Source organism: Podarcis pityusensis, assembly GCF_964106645.2.
Source record: "Podarcis pityusensis genome assembly, chromosome: 3".
NCBI classification, from domain to species: Eukaryota; Metazoa; Chordata; class Lepidosauria; order Squamata; family Lacertidae; genus Podarcis; species Podarcis pityusensis.
The window spans coordinates 20,942,223-20,961,461 of NC_138026.1; the positions used below are offsets into that span (position 1 = coordinate 20,942,223).

At 42.0% G+C, this 19,239-nt stretch overlaps 1 protein-coding gene across 2 annotated transcripts in view; it reads left to right on the forward strand.

Annotated features, from left to right (window-relative positions):
• The window catches only part of UBXN2A (UBX domain protein 2A), a 28,831-nt gene extending 9,714 nt beyond the window's left edge, over positions 1–19,117 (forward strand). Inside the window, exons 3-7 of one of the 2 annotated variants that reach the window (XM_080999349.1) lie at positions 5,444–5,582; positions 7,153–7,266; positions 8,435–8,568; positions 10,674–10,832; positions 12,690–19,117. In XM_080999349.1, the coding sequence (XP_080855475.1) occupies positions 5,444–5,582; positions 7,153–7,266; positions 8,435–8,568; positions 10,674–10,832; positions 12,690–12,882 (739 nt within the window). In that variant the 3' untranslated portion in view covers positions 12,883–19,117. Of the gene's footprint in view, positions 1–5,443; positions 5,587–7,152; positions 7,267–8,434; positions 8,569–10,673; positions 10,833–12,689 lie in introns of those variants that run through there. The other variant, XM_080999350.1, reaches the window with a different exon arrangement.
• Positions 19,118–19,239: the final 122 nt, after the last annotated feature.

Here is a 19,239-nt window from a genome sequence, read left to right on the forward strand (position 1 = left end):
TTCTTGAGGCACATACTTTGAGGGACAAATCCGCTGGGGGCTTCAAATTGCTATCAAGCCAGCTGTTCTTGGGAATAATTGTCTGGCGGCTGTGGCCCTGACCCAGGCATTGTTATTGATTTGGTCCATGTCGTGCTTCCAGAGGAGTGTTGCTTTTGCCTTGGTGGCAAAAGTCCAGACAGATTCTGACATAGATACATCAGGCATATAGGGGAGTCTCCCTCCCTCTCTCTCTCTCTGTCTTTATTCCAGGATGGAAGATCTACAGTAGGGCTGTTGAGGGAAGGAGGGATGAGTATAAATTAACTTTACCCAACCTTCCACGAGTGGGAGCAGTCAGTCAGTCAGTTTCATTGCACATAGTTTTACTGCCGCAGTGTACACAGAATCATTCAACAATTAAAAGAAAATATACTGGATTGATACAAAAAACTTAAAACATTTATATTATCAAGACATTACCTACTCTAAACAGAGCTATAAAAGTACCTTAATATACAAGTTAAGACATTAAACAATAACATTTATAAGCTAAAATTATCACATGGCCACTAATATATTAAAAAATAATGTTAATTAATACAATGCGCAATTATATTCGGAGTTTGGTGATAAAGATAGAATATAGCTTGATGTAGATAGGGTCAAATAAATTCATCTCCTTTACGGTTGGTGGCTACCTTGGCTATATAATTTGCTCTAATTTTCCTAGTGGCAGTTGCAAAGAGTGCTACACGCCAGGTCACATGCTTATCTGTGTCTGCGAGGAGATATAAAATCATGTCAGAGGGGTTCTGGCCAGGGGACCTTGTCATTATAGGTGCTAAAAATCTTTCTCTTGCTTCATTATATAAGGGGCAGCGCAAGATATAATGCATAAGGTCCTCTGCTTTAGGACATCCCCTAACCAGTGGCAGCAACTCATAAGAACTGGGAACTGAAGATCCAGCCCATGCAGGGATGAACCTGGGGATGAACCATAGAGAACTTGGGAATGGAGGGCACAATTATTACCATGGAAGGCTAGGCGAGAGGGGTTTTCTGTTAAGGAAGGAGCTTGTGTACAGAATAAGAGGGAGAGGGGAATTGTTACAGGGAAGAGATTGGGTGCCTCAATGAAAGCTGAAGGGTGGTATCCAGTGCTTTTTTTCTTTAAAAAATGTTTAGGGGTACTGTCATTTTGACTCAAGAAAATCACCATTTTATAGTTGAAATCGGGGAAAATAAATACAGTAAATGGACAAAAGTACAAAGATTCACAAAATGTTTAGGGGTATGCGTACCCCTGCTTCCCCCCAGAAAAAAAGCACTGGTGGTATCCAACTAAGCCCCCCTGAGAGCAGCAGACCCATTGAAATTAAGTTAGGTCCATTAATTTCAGTAGGCTTACTCTGAATAAGATTTGACCGCAACACCTGAATTTGGGGATGTGCTTGGGGACTAGTGGACAGATCCAGGCATGACGCAAGAAGGCCTAGAGGTTCTGTCCATCTGATCGGCCCGCTGATGTAAATATATCTAGATTCTAGACCAAGGGAAACACTGGCATTTGAATGATTTGTCTACTCTGCTCATACGATGACATCTAAATTTGGGAGGCAGGCTGCTAGTAGTGTTAGTCTCAACCTCCCCTGGCTGGAACAAGGCCTTAATCATTACTTGTTGGATACATTGCGTGTCCTAAAAATCCTTTGTCCTGCAGAGCCTTAAATGCTTTGTCAGGCTAGTTTGCTTCCTGTTCACGGTTTCCTCTCCTCTTGAAGGACACAGCTGCTGCAGCTGCAGGCTGAAGGGAGCGTTATGGCTTCTGTCATGCCACGTTATTAAGCCTTCTCCTTTATAATAAAGTGCCGAGGTAAGCTTGCTGTTAAAGAAGAAAGCTGCTCTCTTCTGATCTTTTGCTTTGCAAAAGCAACATTTTCCTTCCAAAACAGCTTTTGTTTGTAGAGCAGATGAATGGGTTTTCCCACCCCCACGCACCCAGCACTTGTACCTATACAGTATATTTTAGGAGCATTAAATGCTCTCTTAAATGTTTTGTGTAATTGCGCGTATATGTTTGCAAGTAAATGTGAAAGATCATGGGTGGTATCCAGTTGCATAATTGGACTTGGAGCTGAACAATGTATATTCTCTGCCCTCTCCCCTCTCTGCACAACCCCTAAATCTGCTTCAAAGAGTGGGAGGAAATCCCAGAAAATATTTAGGGGTGGTGCATGGAAATCGTTGAACTAGTGGAACTATTTAGCTGGATACACCACTGCATAGGGCTTCTTTCCCTTTCCTTTCCCTTAAATAATAATAATAATAATAATAATAATAATAATAACAACAACAATAAATAATTTTATTTATACCCCGCCCTCCCCAGCCAGAGCCAGGCTCAGGGCGGCTAACACCAGTAAAATTACAGTAAAAACATAATGGGGGGGGGGACACCAATTTAAAATACAGGTTAAAATGCAATTTAAAATGCAGCCTCATTTTAAAAGTAGCCCATAGATCAAAACCATAAGGGGAGGGAAACATAAGGGTCAGACTGAGTCCAAACCAAAGGCCAGGCGGAACAGCTCTATCTTGCAGGCCCTACGGAAAGATGTCAAATCCCGCAGGGCCCTAGTCTCTTGTGACAGCGCGTTCCACCAAGTCGGAGCTAGTACTGAAAAGGCCCTGGCCCTAGTTGAGACTATTCTAACCACCTTGCGACTTGGGACCTGCAAAATGTTGTCATTTGTGGACCTTAAGGTCCTCCGTGGGCATACCAGGAGAGGCTGTCCCATAGGTACGTGGGTCCTAGGCCACATAGGACTTTAAAGGTCAAAACCAGCACCTTAAACCTGATCCTGTACTCCACTGGGAGCCAGTGCAGTTGGTAAAGCACTGGATGAATGTGATCCTGCGGCAAGGACCCCATAAAGAGCCTCGCTGCGGCATTCTGCACCCGCTGGAATTTCTGGGTCAGCTTCAAGGGCAGAAGAAGAAGAAGAAGAAGAAGAAGAAGAAGAAGAAGAAGAAGAAGAAGAAGAAGAGGCCCTTTTTAACTAAACAACAGTCACAGTGATAGGAGCATGCCCCCAGCCTGCCTCCTCCATCACAACACACAGAACATACAATGCCACAGCATTCCCAGTGGGAATCTACCCGTGGCCCTCCTAGCCGCTGCTCTGTGAACGCAATATAGAAAGAGGAGGTAGGAGAGCCTACACCAGAGTTTCTCAACCTTGGGTCCCCAGATGTTGTTGGACTACAACTCCCATCATCCCTGAGCTTTGGCCTTGCTAGCTAGGGATGATGGGAGTTGTAGGCCAAAAACATCTGGGGACCCAAGGTTGAGAAAGGCTGGCCTACACAATGTGGCACACACCTAGCTCCCAAGGCAGGGGGTCTGCAGAGAGAGCGCAAAGACCTCCTGGGGTAAGGGTTCAAGATCCACCCTGAGGAGGAAAATGCTCTTTTGAGAAGGAGCCAGAGGAGCAGGCCAGGCAGGACATACAACAAGGGCAGCTGCAGAGACTCATTGGCAGTGGCTGCTTTTTTTCTGGTGACTCCTTGCAAAAAAACACACGCAGGTTTGGGAAGCCTCAGAGTCAAACTGAGATTATTGTTATTTTTTAAACCAATTTAACCAAATGTCATTCTATAAAAAAGTTTATTTTGGAAAAGGGAGAAAGAGAAGGGGGTTCACTCTATTTTCTGCCTAAGGAGCAGAAAAAACCATTTGAAACTGAGAAAATGTATTGGACACAAAATCCAAAACACGGTTTCCTCAGGAGCACTTCTGAATCCCAGATACTCTATAGGTCTGCATCAGAATATAGGGGTTTGTTACTGCCCCACTGAACATAGTGGAACAAACTTCTGAATAAACACACATAAGATTGCACTGTAAAGTAAATTATCCATAGAGCTGCTAATCAGTATAATGTCTAACTCGCTTTTGCATTGTGGATCTTTGTTTATGCATAAAGTATAAATGGACTACTTCAGACATGCATATTGTATTACCATCTTAAGTTCTTTAATTATTTAGAATTATTAAGATCAATAATTAAATGTGCCCCAGGGTGGTTGTTGTTTTAAAAATGTGCACATATTTATTACATATAAACACAATGACTACCCTTCAGTAATGCTTAGTTTAGGTCTGTTCTTAAGCTAAAGGTATGCTCTGGTCCATGGGGTCACAAAGAGTTGGACACGACTAAACAACAACAACAACAACAACATAACACAGTGTTACTAGATAGTTGACTGTGGAGGATATCTCTACTTGCTAATGTTGTCACCCAAAGAGTATTTTTTGACTAAAGACCAGGGACCATATTTTATAAATAGGAGAGAAGGAGCTGGAGTTGGATCTGCAGACTGAAACACAAGAAGAAGTTGAGAAAGGTTGGAGAATCATCTAGTATAATCTGCAGCAAGGCAGGATCTTACAGACCTTAACAGTCCTGCCCTGCTCATATATAACATATACACTCCGCTTGATTTTCAAAGAAACTCAAGGTGGCTTGCATTCGAAAACATAAAGAGATAATAAACTAGGGCCCACTAAAACGACACATATTTAGTCCTCTTGTCTTACTGCAAGTAATAGACTGCCACAGTGAAGTGAGAATCGATGCACCAGGATAGCTACGCTTGCAGTTAACAAAGGAATGTGAAGCACATCTAGATTGTTCATATCAAAATGAGCCAATTGCCAGGCCACATTAAATCTAGTTCTAACTTGGAAGCAGCTTGTGGACAGGTACATACTCCTTTTGCATATGAATTCCCCCACTGCACACCCCACCCTACCAAATTTGGCCTTGGTAGCTGGGCTGAAATATAACCAGAAACACCACTAAGTTTACTTTGAGAACAAAAATTTTAAGTCTGAACTGGGACATTATAGAATTCAAGGAGACTTGTATTACAGAGTGGGCCATTATAGAGTGCAAGCACCAAAAGTTAGCTACCTCGTCTGATTTGGAGGATGGAGGTGGTTTTTCTGATTCCAGGTACGTTACTGAGGCTGCCTCGTTAAGCGGAAGATACTTTCAAAGAAATATAACTAGCTGTTGCTGGTGTTTAGGGATTTGTGAACCTCCTGTTCTATAGCTGGCCTGATCTATGATACTCCTATCTTGTTGTTGTTGTTGTTTAGTCGTTTAGTCGTGTCCGACTCTTCGTGACCCCATGAACCAGATTACGCCAGGCACTCCTGTCTTCCACTGCCTCCCGCACTTTGGTCAAACTCATGCTGGTAGCTTCAAGAACACTATCCTATCTTACTGCGCAGTATTTAGGACAAGGTGCACACTCATAATTTTCTGGAATGCTTACAAGAATGTTTGGTTCAGATTTAACATAACTGACAGGCCAATAGACATGTGGTTTAAGTCAAGCAATGTGTTTCATATGCACCTTCCTCCCCCCCCCCTTTTCATTTTTTTTGCAGGGCTTGCAAACCTAGAACTGATGACCAAATTCATGATGGTGCAGACCAGAAAGGCTGTGATCTTTTTATTGATGACCTTTTTGAAGAAGCACAGAAATTTGGAGCTGTATGCACGCAACAGTCTCAAGTTAAAAATAGAGTATGTGAGTTTAAGTAGTTGTGTACAATTTTGTTTAAGGTTTTTCTTTTAACGTGTGCAGTGCTACAAGCTGTCTTTTTCTTCTTCTTCTTCTTCTTAATTTCATTTCTATGTCGCATTATAATTTTAAGGGGGGGGAATCAATGTGGTTTACAACCTACATTAAAATATCAAACAAAACCATCCAGAATAAAACATTATTCTGTACTGAGCAAATTCAAGTATACATTCAAAGCAACATAATTAATGGGAAGTCAAATATAAAATGCACATTTAAAACAGCATAATTAGCAAGAGGATAAAGTTTTATCATAAGAATAGAACATATCTGCTGCTATTGCTGCCAAATCCTGGTTCAGCGCAGCAGTGGCTGTGGAATGTCAGTCTCAATGACTTGAGACGGCACTAAAGGTAAAGGGACCCCTGACTGTTAGGTCCAGTTGCGGACGACTCTGGGGTTGCGGCGCTCATCTCGCTTTACTGGCCAAGAGAGCCAGTGTACAGCTTCCGGGTCATGTGGCCAGCATGACTAAGTCGCTTCTGGCGAACCAGAGCAGCACACAGAAATGCCATTTACCTCCCCGCCAGAGCGGTACCTATTTATCTACTTGCACTGTGTGCTTTCGAACTGCTAGATTGGCAGGAGCAGGGACCGAGCAACAGGAGCTCACCCTGTTGTGGGGATTTGAACTGCCGACCTTCTGATCGCCAAGCCCTAGGCTCTGTGGTTTAACCCACAGCGCCACCCGCGTCCCTTGAGTCTGCACTAAGAGACAGCTAAACTGCTCTCTCCAGAGGACCCACCCACCCCTTGAAATCTACCACCCACCCAGAATGCAAGCAACAAAGATAAGGAAAGGGGGGGTGGAATATATATGTGTGTGTCCCCATATCCATGCCCTTTATTTTCCAAATCTGCAGATCCAGATGTTCTGGTATGATTTTCTAGTCCCAGTGCATACTAAAAACCAACTCATTCCTTGTTGGTGACAGGACTCGCATAGAGTGGTCTAGGTTCAGTTGTTGCAGAGCCAATAGCTGAGCAAATGTTCCGCATACAAATGTTCCCCAGTGCAATTCTTGGTATCTCTGGGAAGGGGTGGGTGGGAAAGGGCCCTGTTTGAATCCCTGGGGAGTCACTGCCTAGTCATTGTAAATCAGGGGTCAGCAAACTTTGGTAGGCAAACTAAGGTCCGGGGGCCAGATGCGGCCCAATCGCCTTCTAAATGCGGCCCACCGACGGTCCGGGAATCAGCATGTTTTTACATGAGTAGAATGTGTCCTTTTATTTAAAATGCATCTCTGGGTTATCTGTGGGGCATAGGAATTTGTTCTTTTCCCCCCTTCAAAATATAGTCACCACATGGTCTGAGGGACAGTGGACCAGCCCCCTGCTGAAAAAGGTTGCTGACCCCTGTTGTAAATAAACCCTGAGCTGGTGGGCCAGTGATTGACTTGGCATAAGGCTGTTTCCTATGCCGCTTTCCTCTGTTTTATTTGGATATGTTTTATGAACCTGCTGCTTGCTTGTTGTGATATAATGTTCATTTGAGTTTATTTTGCTTTGCAGGTTGATACAACAATCAAATTATGGAAAAATGGGTTCACGGTGAATGATGGCGAGCTCCGAAGCTACACAGATGTTGCAAACAAGCGTTTCTTGGACTCGATTAAAAAAGGGCAAGTCAGCTTTGTATGTTGAGCCAAATTGCACAAGCACAGCTCTGGCTTAGCACAGAGATGAGGAGGCCTGGGAGGCAAATTTGGCCCTTGAGATTTTTCCTAGACTATACCACCTCCCCAGCCACATGCACCCTCTCCCTAGGTCATGCCAGTCACTGTCCCGCCTTCACATGTTTTTGCCTTGTTGAAATATGTTATTGAACTCTGAGAATGCCTGCTGTATGCCTGGACAGTTCCCCACTCTAGGATTAGTGTAGTGTATGAAACTGGGCTTGCTCCAGACAGACTGTGAACTGTGAACCCAAGAATAAGCCATGATTATAGCTCATAGTTTGTCTGAAGGGGGCAAACCATGATTCCATGTTTGCCATAAACCATGGCCTATGTTGTTGCTCTTACGTAATTGTGGTGATAAAGAAAAATAGGGGTGGTTAGCTTTTGCTGCCCAACTCCCCAAGGGACTAAGTCCTCTAAGTCATAGATGAATTGTTGGAGGCAGGATGCAGTGAAAGCAAGGCAGATCTTTATTTTTCTGTTGCAACAAAGTTCTCTCCCTCCTAGTAAGGAGGCAAGAGAGACCCAGAACCAAGAAGAAACATCTCTTTTAAGGGTTTGCATTTTGGCACAGAGGACATCCCCTCTACAAACAGTCAGAAATTCCATCACACACAAGGTGGGGTTACTGTGGCTCAGGCAGGCCTAGGTGTGATATTCCTGAGGATTTAGCGAGTTTCACAAAGTTCCAGACACAATTTACACAAAACATCAGCATTTGATTAGACAATCAGGATGCTGGTCAGACATCCCTCAGTGCAGAGCAAACAATGACAATTAATACAAAAGAGGTTCAAAGATATAAGAGAGGAATCCTTTCAGGAACTTCCCCTGATTGCTATCTGTTCTCAGGCAAGGGAGATTAAGGAGGCAGAGGAAATATTTAGAGTCTTTAGGAGAGCAAAGATGGCTTTTGGATTGCTCTCCTGTACTATTTTAGACGTGGTTTATATATGTATGTGTGTTTACCTTGTGCAATTATCAACATCTCTATTTGAGACCTTAGAATTCCTATAACAGTGGCTATCGTGAGTTTTTCCTTTCAACTAAAATCTTCTTTAAAATATCACTTTCCACACGCATAGGAACTTTTTCTATGTTTATTTTAAAGGGAGCTGCCTCTTGAGTTGCAGAAGATTTGTGATAAAGAAGAGGTGGACATTAAGGTAGACGATAAGAAGAACGAGGTGTATGCTTTGAGAAAGCCACCGTTCCATCCTTTCTCTGGACAAGGCTACAGATTAGGAAGGTGAAGAGCCTGGTATTTCTATAAAACTAAAAAATGGTTTGGGGAAATAATTAAGGTTGTTGCTCTTGCTTCCTTCTTTGAGACTGCAATCCAATACTCACTTTTCTGGGAGCACTCAGTGGGGCTTACTTCAGAGTAGACATGCGTAGGATTCCAATATCAACAGGGTTTTTTCATAGGTTTAGCTTGCCTCTCAGGATTTTGATTATAACTTGTAAAGGAGAGACAGGCAACTTGCTTTAAGATGTAGCCCTCTTACTGTGGCTACTGCTGCAGTCGACTTAGGCCAGCACAGGGTAGTAGTAGTAGTAATAGTAATAGTAACAACAACAGCAGCCACTCTGGGCAACTCCCAACAGAATATTAAAAACACAATAAAACAACAAACATTAAAAACTTCCCTAAGCACAGCTTCCTTCAGATATCTTCTAAAAGTCAGATACAGTGGTACCTTGAGTTACAAACGCCTTAGGTTACAAACGCTTCAGGTTACAAACTCCGCTAACCTGGAAGAGTTACCTCGAGTTGAGAACTTTGCCCCAGGATGAGAACGGAAATTGTGTGCCGGCAGCGCAGCGACAGAAAGATGCCCCATTAGTGAAAGCACGCCTCTAGTTAAGAACAGTTTTAGGTTAAGAATGAACCTGCGGAACGAATTAAGTTTGTAACTAGAGGTACCACTGTAGTTGTTTATTCCCTTGACATCTGAAGGGAGGGCATTCCACAGGGCGGGGCGCCACTACCGAGAAGGCCCTCTTCCTGGTTCTACCTCACCAGCAACTAACAAATCATTAGTAATGATGTTAACTGTCTAATTCTAAACATCTATTCAGAAGCAAGTCCTGCTGAGTCCAATGAGGCATATTCCCAGTAAAGTGAGTACAGGATTGACTCCAAAAAGAACAGTAAATGCAGAAACTGCTATAGCAACAACCGTAGCAACGAAACAGCTCCTTTATCAATCACCACTGTGCAAATTCCCTTTCAAAGTGCAGGGCAAGAGTTCATTAGGATGCCTAATCGTTCCTGCTGTTCTGACAATATTTAATTAGCCGAGTTAACCCGACCTGTTTATCTGACTAGCCATTGTTGTTGGGAAGATATTGAACCCTATCCAGACCAGGTCACTGGGGGGGGGGGGGGGTGGAAATCCCTTATGCTGATCCATTGGGACTGTGTCCCATTGTAAATAAGTCGCAGGTGTGACCTATAGTGGGGGAGGAGATGTCGGCCAAAATAATCTCTACTTCTGATTAGGAAATAGTCCTCTGCCATTACATGTACAAGGCAACAGGTTGGCTCCACCATACATGTGTGAACCTGTCCCATGCTTTCCATTAAAAATGAAGTTTGTATGGTGAGGAAGGAAGGTTGCAATGTTAAAATGCTACTTCTGGGAGCCGTTCTGTACTTGACGATGGCACGGACCCAAGTGTGCTCCTTTTACTGGAAGGGGTTATCAAAAAAATACGCAGGTTCACCCTGATTTCAAAGTTTCGGGAGGTGTTGATGGATAGACAAAATCTTATCGATTGATAGAGCTTATTCTATTTTCTAGAAATTGTTTTTTCTCATGCATAATTTTGCCATTCAGATTTCTTGTGTATATTATGATTGATTGATTTAAAATAGTGATATCTCTGTCTTTCCAGTAAAAATACAAATAAAGTCCATGGTAAGGTAGAAAGAGAATCGTATTTCAAACAATAAAGCCACAAAGAGGCAAATTAGTATAAATCACTGCTCCCTTGAAGAGGGAACTGGAATAGCGGAGTGCTTACTAGCTTAAAAGCAGAACAGGGATTTTAATGAGATAGCAGTTTTTACATGCTTATTCTTGAGTTATTCTGCCAGCCTCAAATGCACTTTTTTACATTACCAAATAGACTGAAAAATTATGTCTGCTTTTAATTTAAACATCTTTTAAGGATGTAGTGAAAATGCTATTGTTTCATCTATTTGTTGTTGACGGGATTAAAGCTATCTAGCCTTTAGAAGCATTTTGAAGTCATCAGAAAATAAGAATAGCCAGTGTGTGGCCTGACCCTTCTTGGAGAGGTGATATTGCCTTGTTTGAGTTCATGTTGTTTTCTTTTACTCTGCAGTGCCACACCAAGAATAATTTCGAAAGTAAAAAGAGATGTAGAAGAAATTGAAAAGAGAAAACCAACAGTGGTATTAAATCATTCAGAACCCATTACTAGTATCCAGATCTGGCTAGCAGATGGAACAAGGATAGTACAAAACTTTAATATTTCTCATAGGTAAGAACCGATCGTATTAGCACACTCCCTTACAAGTGCAATGCAATCCTGTACATGTCTATTTAGAATTAAACTCTGTTGAGTTCAACTGGACTCCCAGGTAAATATTCATATAGGCTTACAGAGGAAGAGATTGTAACATGGAAAGAATTCCATGGAAAGAATCTCAGACCTATCTGGGCTTTCAGAATGAAGTCATCGAGACCAGACATTTAGTTTTGACTTAATACCATTTTTCTTAGGTCCCAAACATGATCGTTTTCAAAATGAAAATTTGTAGTACAGTACTGTTTTGTTTTCGGCAGTTCGAATCCCCGCGACGGGGTGAGCTCCCGTTGCTCTGTCCCTGCTCCTGCCAACCTAGCAGTTTGAAAGCATGTCAAAATGCAAGTAGATAAATAGGTACCGCTCCGGCGGGAAGATAAGCGGCGTTTCCGTGTGCTGCTCTGGTTCATTAGTCATGCGGCTTAGTCATGCGGGCCACATGACCCGGAAGCTGTACACCGGCTCCCTCGGCCAATAAAGCGAGATGAGTGCTGAAACCCCAGAGTCGGTCACAACCGGACCTAATGGTCAGGGGTCCCTTTACCTTTACCTTTACTGTTTTGTTTTGTTTTGTGCTGGCCAGTTAGCACAAAGTCTTTGGATTTGTGACAGCTTAGAATCATATATTTTTCAATGTTCTGGTTATATCCAGTGTTGCAAACCCTGCTTTCTTGGTTTCATAACACCAAGAACTTGTTATTACTTAGTTTTCACATAAAGACTAACAGTGCTTTGCCTTGCCATCATCATTTTGTTCAGATCACCAGAACACCCTCTGTTGTCATTTTACAAGTATTGCAGGATAAGGAAGGAGGTACTATATGAACAGATATCCCTGATTGCAAGCATGCTTTGTACCAGAAGACATATGTTTATTAACAATGAAAATTCTGGTTGGCAGAATTCTCTTCTCTACTGCAGACAGAACAAAACATTCCCCTTGTCTCCTGTTCCTATTATTTCTCAGGTTTAGTTACTTTGGTATGAAGTTCTGTGCATGAATACGTAGAGAGTCCTGATGAACTCACTGGGAATGATTTCTGAATAAACATGCATAGGATCAGCCTATTTGAAAGTTTGAAGAGGCTCTGAAGAAAAGCACTTCGTCTACTTTGGGTTAAACACGTTATTACGTTTCCTATAGGATTGTTGTGCATAAAGCAATGGCAATATTTGGTTTATATGGGAAGGGCAATCTATAGATTTGAGTGTGATAAAGGATTAAATTTCTTGGTATTAATGGTTGGGCATATTCTCAAAGAGCGACACTAGCAGCTCTACAGTAAATCCATCAGTATGCAGCTTAGTTAATTTGGATATTTTATTTATTTATTTTACAAAACGTATAAAATGAAGAAGAAAAAATAAATCTCTAAGTTGTTTACATACCAGTTTGGATAGATGGTTTATGAGAATTACCAAAGATCAGAGCTTCTCTCTTCAATTGAACCAACTTGCAAATGTTTGATGAATTTATTCTCATAAACATTTTTCCCACTTAACCTAGCAGTGAAGGAGGATGAGTCGACACAAACCAGATTCTGAGTGGACATGCCACTCACTGGGCAATGTAAGCGTTCTGTCAAAAACTTGTTTCCCTGAACCACACTTTCCTTACTGTATTTGTACCCTGAATGATTCAAAATAACGGTGGTATACAGCTTGGTTTTTACCATTGTAGACCTGTTGAAATTTACAGACTTTTTCGTGCTCGTTAATTTTAATATGTCAACTTGATGAGTAAGACTTCACGGAAGTCTTACTCCCACCACCCACAGACTTTAAAATATATATATTTGCTTTTCTTCCTAGAATATGGCACGTCAGAGATTTCATAGCAAATTACCAAGGACATCAAGGAAGAAGTCATTTCACGCTGACCACATCGCTTCCTTTTCACGAGCTGCTGAACGAATCTCTCACCTTAGAGGAGGCTAATTTAAAAAATGCTGTTGTTGTTCAGAGACTTAAAAAAAATGGCGAGCCTTTTCAGAGTTTGTCCTAGCATCCTTTCTGAAGATTGCCTAAGATACATTAGCGGTGGAGTCTTGGAGAAGAAGCAGATGGTACCCACCAAACAGTTGCTTGGCTGGGTTTGTTTTACCAAAGCCCAGGAGGTGTATGTAACCCCAAAAAGAAATCAATAGCAATATTTGTGGTGTGGTGTATAACATCTGCAGCGCTTGTTGGAAAAGTCATATAGCATGTGCTGTACTGACTCCAGTGCATTCTCTCTCTTTTTCTATTTATCAACCTAACTAGAATATAACGGGCAATAATTCACCAGGACAGCCATCTTAAGCTGTGTGTTTTGTCAGCTAGATAGCTGTGATAGTCTTGCAAAGGGGCATTCTAGAGAAACTGCTAGGCTTTTGTTTGCACTTTTAGTTACAAACTGGGGGGGAAATGCACCTTGCTTTTTGAAGGTACTGCCGGTTGATACTATTCTTGCTTTCTGCTATAGCCCAATATGCTTTATTGTTTCCTCAGTGCCACAGTACAGAATTTATGGGAGGCTAATACTAACATTTAAAGCTAAAACTAATTTTAACATCTGAGGCAGCAGTTTCTAAATTTTGAAGTAGTTGCTGCCTTCCTTGAAAACATCTGCCAATTCATGTCTTACAATACGATCCTATACATCTCTACTCAGAAGTAAAAGTTCTGCAGGGCTTACACTTAGGTGAGTGTAGGACTGCAGCCTTAATCTCGTATTGTGCCATTAGATCCATACATTATGCTCAGTCTTGAAAAATTTATTTGAAACTGAACTCCACTGATAACAATGGAACTTCTGCACTTATGTGCTTGGGATAGTAGTTTTAGCTAGTGAGATGGAAGTATATGAAATGAACAACCAATTGCTTGAGAAGTATTAATTCAAAAGTTCAGCTGTAAGTTTGCCACAGGTCAGGAAGCTTTGTGGGCACTTTCCCACAACTAATCACACATGCATTATGAAATGGTACGTTCTCATTGTGAGATCATACCATGTCACAACTGAATAGTCTCACTGAATAAAAGGAACATGTTTTCACCTTGAGGCTTGTCTTAAAACCATCAGATGTATTTGGCATGGGCTTATCTGAGCATGTTGCTTTTTAAGAGTTAGAATGCAGGTGTTGCTGGATTACACCCCTCCTCTGGAGGAAATGTTGTTGTTGTTGTTGTTTGTTTGTTTACCTTGAATGATAGTCAGGGGTGCTGCAGGCAACAATGGCCTCTGTCCCTCTTTCCTTCCCTCCCTGCTTTTATGCCCTCTCACATCTCTGCCACCCAAAGTCTTGCACAGCTGTTTGTGGCAGCAGCCCTGGCTACAAACTCCCCAGGCAAATGTTGCCTCTGGGGCTGGTCCAGGGGGTGCTGGTTGCCAGGAGCTTAAGTGGCCTCGGAGTAAGCAAGCAAGGGGGACAAACAAGTCCCATGGGTCAGTGTGAAAGGGTACCTCTCTTTGGGGTGGGAGGGGCAGCTCAGAGACCAGGGGTGACAGCAGCGGCTGCCCAGAGGACTCCCAAGGGGAGAGGGGAGAGGAGGCTGAGGGAACCCTCCACAAGGGAAGGTGTTCAAAAAAGGGTAAGAGGCTGGCAGCTCTGCAGGCAAGGGGTGACCTAACTGGGCTCCTGAGCCCCACAGGGGTGCCGCAGAAAGAACGTAGTTGGTCAAGGGAGCCACGGACTCAAAAAGGTTGAAAACCTCTGCCCTATGGTAAGGAGATAGAGAGAAATTCAGGTATTAATTCTTCACAGCTGATTCATGACCCGGTGGAATGGTCACTGAAGAAGACAGGTCTGGGAAACAAAGAGCCATGTTAGTCCTAGTCAAGCCATGGCGTCTCACCAGAGCCAGTGTGGTGTAGTGGTTAAGAGCAATAGACTCGTAATCTGGGGAACCGGATTCTCGTCTCCGCTCCTCCACATGCAGCTGCTGGGTGACCTTGGGCCAGTCACACTTCTTTGAAGTCTCTCAGCCTCACTCACCTCACAGAGTGTTTGTTGTGGGGGAGGAAGGGAAAGGAGACTGTGAGCCGCTTTGAGACTCCTTCAGGTAGTGATAAAGCGGGATATCAAATCCAAATTCTTCTTCTTCTTCTTCTTCTTCTTCTTCTTCTTCTTCTTCTTCTTCTTCTTCACCTGCCCACCCACAGTGCAGATACAACCAGACGTATGCAGGAAGCAGAGGAGAGTTTTAAGGTGTTTTCGGGTTTTTTAGGCTTATGTATCTTTATAAGATGAATTTGCCTGATTTCCAAAAATAGCAGCTTTTATCCCCATCCCACTCTGTGGCAGGAAGGGCACTGAACAATGAGGGCATTAGTTCTCATCTTTTAGTTATAGGAATGTTTGTCAGAAACACGTGGCAATCGCATTTTGGGGGCGCTGCTTATCTGCATCCTGGTTGTTAAGACTGTCGCACATAGATACTACTGGAGGATGGGAAACAGCCTTATCTGTGAGTTGCCATTCTTGGTAGGGCAGTCCACCTGTCAAAGGGTTCTTCAGACATACAGTTCCCCCCCATGACTGTTGGGTACAGTTATTTTTTTGTTTGTTCTCCATGCAACTCTGTTTTAGATCCATGAAGGCCTATATACTGTATTGTATTTTTCACCTGTTAAAATTTTGCTGATGTTACTGTTTTACTGTTGGGTTGATGATTTGTTGTCAGCTGCAGAGGGAGTTGTCTTACAGCTGAGGTTTCATCCTGAATACAGTGGTACCTCAGGTTAAGTACTTAATTCGTTTCAGAGGTCAGTTCTTAACCTGAAACTGTTCTTAACCTGAAGCACCACTTTAGCTAATGGGGCCTCCTGCTGCCGCCGCGCCGCTGCTGCACGATTTCTGTTCTTATCCTGAAGCAAAGTTGTTAACCTGAAGCACTATTTCTGGGTTAGCAGAGTCTGTAACCTGAAGCGTATGTAACCTGAAGCGTATGCAACCCGAGGTACCACTGTACTGGGCTTGGTCAAAAATGGCTTCTGCCTGATGATCCAAGAGAAGGAGCTAGTGCAGTAGTCAACTGCCTCACGCTGATACCACTGAGCAGAGGAATTGACAGGGAAGTCCTCTGTTTGCTGGAGAAAGAGAGTGCAGTTTTGTTAAGCCATAGCTCAGAACAGATTCATGCATTTCGAAAATGTTGTAGCCAGACTCCACATCACAATGGCAACGTATGCAAGGGCCAATTGCAGATGTCTTTCCCAGTGGCTTATAAAAACTCTAAATAAGAGTGAGGAGAATGACCTGTGTAATTGTCCCATGCAGAAGTTCTTCATGTTCTGCTTAATCCAGCTGTGGGGAAGAGGTTTCACAGCAGATGTTGGTGGCGGATAGAGGGGTAGGAAAGGCAGGAGAAGTTCTGTTGTGCATGCAAGAAGAGATGTTTTAATTTTCACCTGATACTGCAGTTTAGTACTCCAAACTTTAGGATGCATTCACAAGGTCATTCTGCAATTTAACCATGCCTTAGCCTCAAAGGATCTCCCTTCCCTGACTCCAAATATCTGGAGCATTTAAATGGCAGTATTATTATTATTATTATTATTATTATTATCGATATTTGTATACCATTTTTACTAAAACCAGAACATTATCAGGAATGCACATTTTCTGACTTCACTAGGTGAGTCATTCCAGATTATTCAGCTGACTAAACTCTGTTCTTAGTCATTTTTTCTGTAATAAGGAAATAGAACAGGGTTTGATCTGATTACCATAGCCAACATGGAGTTTGTACAGGGAGATGAGTACTTAAATTTTTAGCTTATTTCAGGAAAGCTAACCTGGAATGCTCTAAATGCCATGAATGTAGATTTATATTGTCTTCAGGTTTGAAAGCCTCTTGGAACAATAAACTGGTTTTTTATTATTTATTTATTTAAACACATACCCTAATAATGTTTTTTCTATATATTTTTTAAAAAGATTAAACATAACAGAGCCGTAACTAATGGACATTAAGTGTAATTGTCAACACCGTCTCTAAGAGAAATCTCTCTTTGAAAGTCCTTATTTTCTTTTAAACGGTATTGACTGTATTTGTCTGCACTTTTGAAAGAAAATCAAAGAACGAATAGGAGAAATCGCATTTCTGACAGTTTATCAGTTACCGTCTTTGTATAAAAATGGACATGTGTTTTACTGGAGTGCGTTAATGGGGACTTCCAATCTGTATGCTCTCTCAGTGAAATAGACATGTCTGCTCATTATACCTGATGGAACCTCGCACAAGACTTACACACTTCTTCTATGTGGAATATTTTGTCTTGTGTTAATCAGCCCTTATGCACGCAAAGACATTCGTTTTTCATTACAAAAGCTCACCCAAATTTGCATGAAACCACTAAAAAAAATAAAATGCTGGCATCTGTGTGTACACATTTATATTTGCCGGTGCAGTGGGTACATAAGTACCCATGGAGCCCTTCAGTTCTTCTCCCCTTACCCTCTCCCATTGAAATTAGGCTTGAAAGAAGTATTCTATTGTAGCCAATAGTAAAAGTTGCAGAGTGTGCGATGCCCAGGATGTTTGCAAGTATACACACATACAAACACACATGCACAAAGTTATATATTCAGTCTTCTTGTATGTTTACGATGATGCACTTGTACTGTTCATAGAAACAGCATATTTTGTTAGTGAAGCATGGAACAATATATAGAATTATCCAATCTACTAATTGCTTTAGTGATTAGAAAATCTGGATAGTGTTCTCTGTTCTTTGCTACACGGAATGCTGTATATATTTCTCAAAGCAACTGATTGTTGTGTCTTGTTTACCGTAGATCCACAGAAAGCAAGTGCCTGCTAATATTGTTTTTTCTTCATGCGAGAAGGATTTGCTTTTTTGAAGTATTAAAAGAACCAGATGGTATTTTCCCCTGAAAAAAGTTATGTATTGATACCAAATTGTTGACGTGAATTAATATGCATACCTTTACGTACCTATGCGTTGAACTGTAGGACACCCAATCCAGTAGCAACATCAACTTTATATACAGTATGTTGAAAATCACACATACAGTATCTGTTTCATAGTGTTCCAGTGTTATAAAGGTAAAGGTAAAGGGATCCCTGACCATTAGGTCCAGTCGTGACCGACTCTGGGGTTGCGGCGCTCATCTCGCTTTATTGGCCGAGGGAGCCGGCGTACAGCTTCCGGGTCATGTGGCCAGCATGACTAAGCCGCTTCTGGCAAACCAGAGCAGTGCACGGAAACGCCGTTTACCTTCCCGCTGGAGCGCTACCTATTTATCTACTTGCACTCTGACGTGCTTTCGGACTGCTAGGTTGGCAGGAGCAGGGACTGAGCAACGGGAGCTCACCCCGTCACAGGGATTCGAACCACTGACCTTCTGATTGGCAAGTCCTAGGCTCTGTGGTTTAACCAGTGTTATAATGTTTGTTTAAACTTAGTGCCTTAATATCGTAATATGCAGCAAAGTCAAAGTGGCCTGGTAATAAGAGATGAGCAGTGTTGTTTCAAGAAGCTGGGCATTCAGTTTTAGATTATAAAGCAAATTAATTAGTGCATTTCTTAAAATTGCTGGAAAATGACTTGGCATAGGCAATAACCTTCCTGTTACAGTTCTTAAAAAGTGGTAGGAGACATAAGGAACTTGCTGAGCTGAAAAGCAGGCAAAAAACAATCCTGCAGGTGTTACTCTCCTACCACCTTTCAATTTTGGAGGCAACTGTGGTTAGCTGTGTCAACCATGGTTAGTCCAAACCCGTTTACAGACCCATTTGTTCAGATCACCATAGAAATAGCAATGTGCAGTGCTCTATCATACATGTTGTTTTCAAAGTAAGTTCAATGAGTTCAATGGGACTTGCTCCCAGGTAAGTGTGTAGAGGCTTGCAGCCAGTTAGAACTGTGACATCTAGAGAGTTGAAGACTGGAAAATGGGATTCTACAGACGCAGGATTCACAGCGCAATCACTATGCATGCCCTCACCGAAGCAAGCTTCTTCTCAAAAGGAGCTGGTGTGTGCTTAGGTTGCAGCTTCAATTTTTGGACAGGATGCAGTTTAAACTCTTCATTTGTTATGATTTTAAGCACAATACGAAGATTTTACTTTGAAACATTTCCAGCACAGTACCGAACTGGAAAGATGAGGCACAATATTAATAGGGGGCTATTTGTAGAACTATTTGTATTTATAAAAATTGTAGGGTGGTTGGTTTTTTTTTTTGAGAGGATGGTGGAATGAATACTATTAAAAGCACTGTTTTAAGCCTGCATTGTCTTTGGCTATATTTTGTCCTTGTAATTCACATATGGCTTAAAATTTGATACGTCTTTAAAAATAATAAAAAAATTATCAGACATTTTATTGAAAGTTAAAATGTACATAATTACAC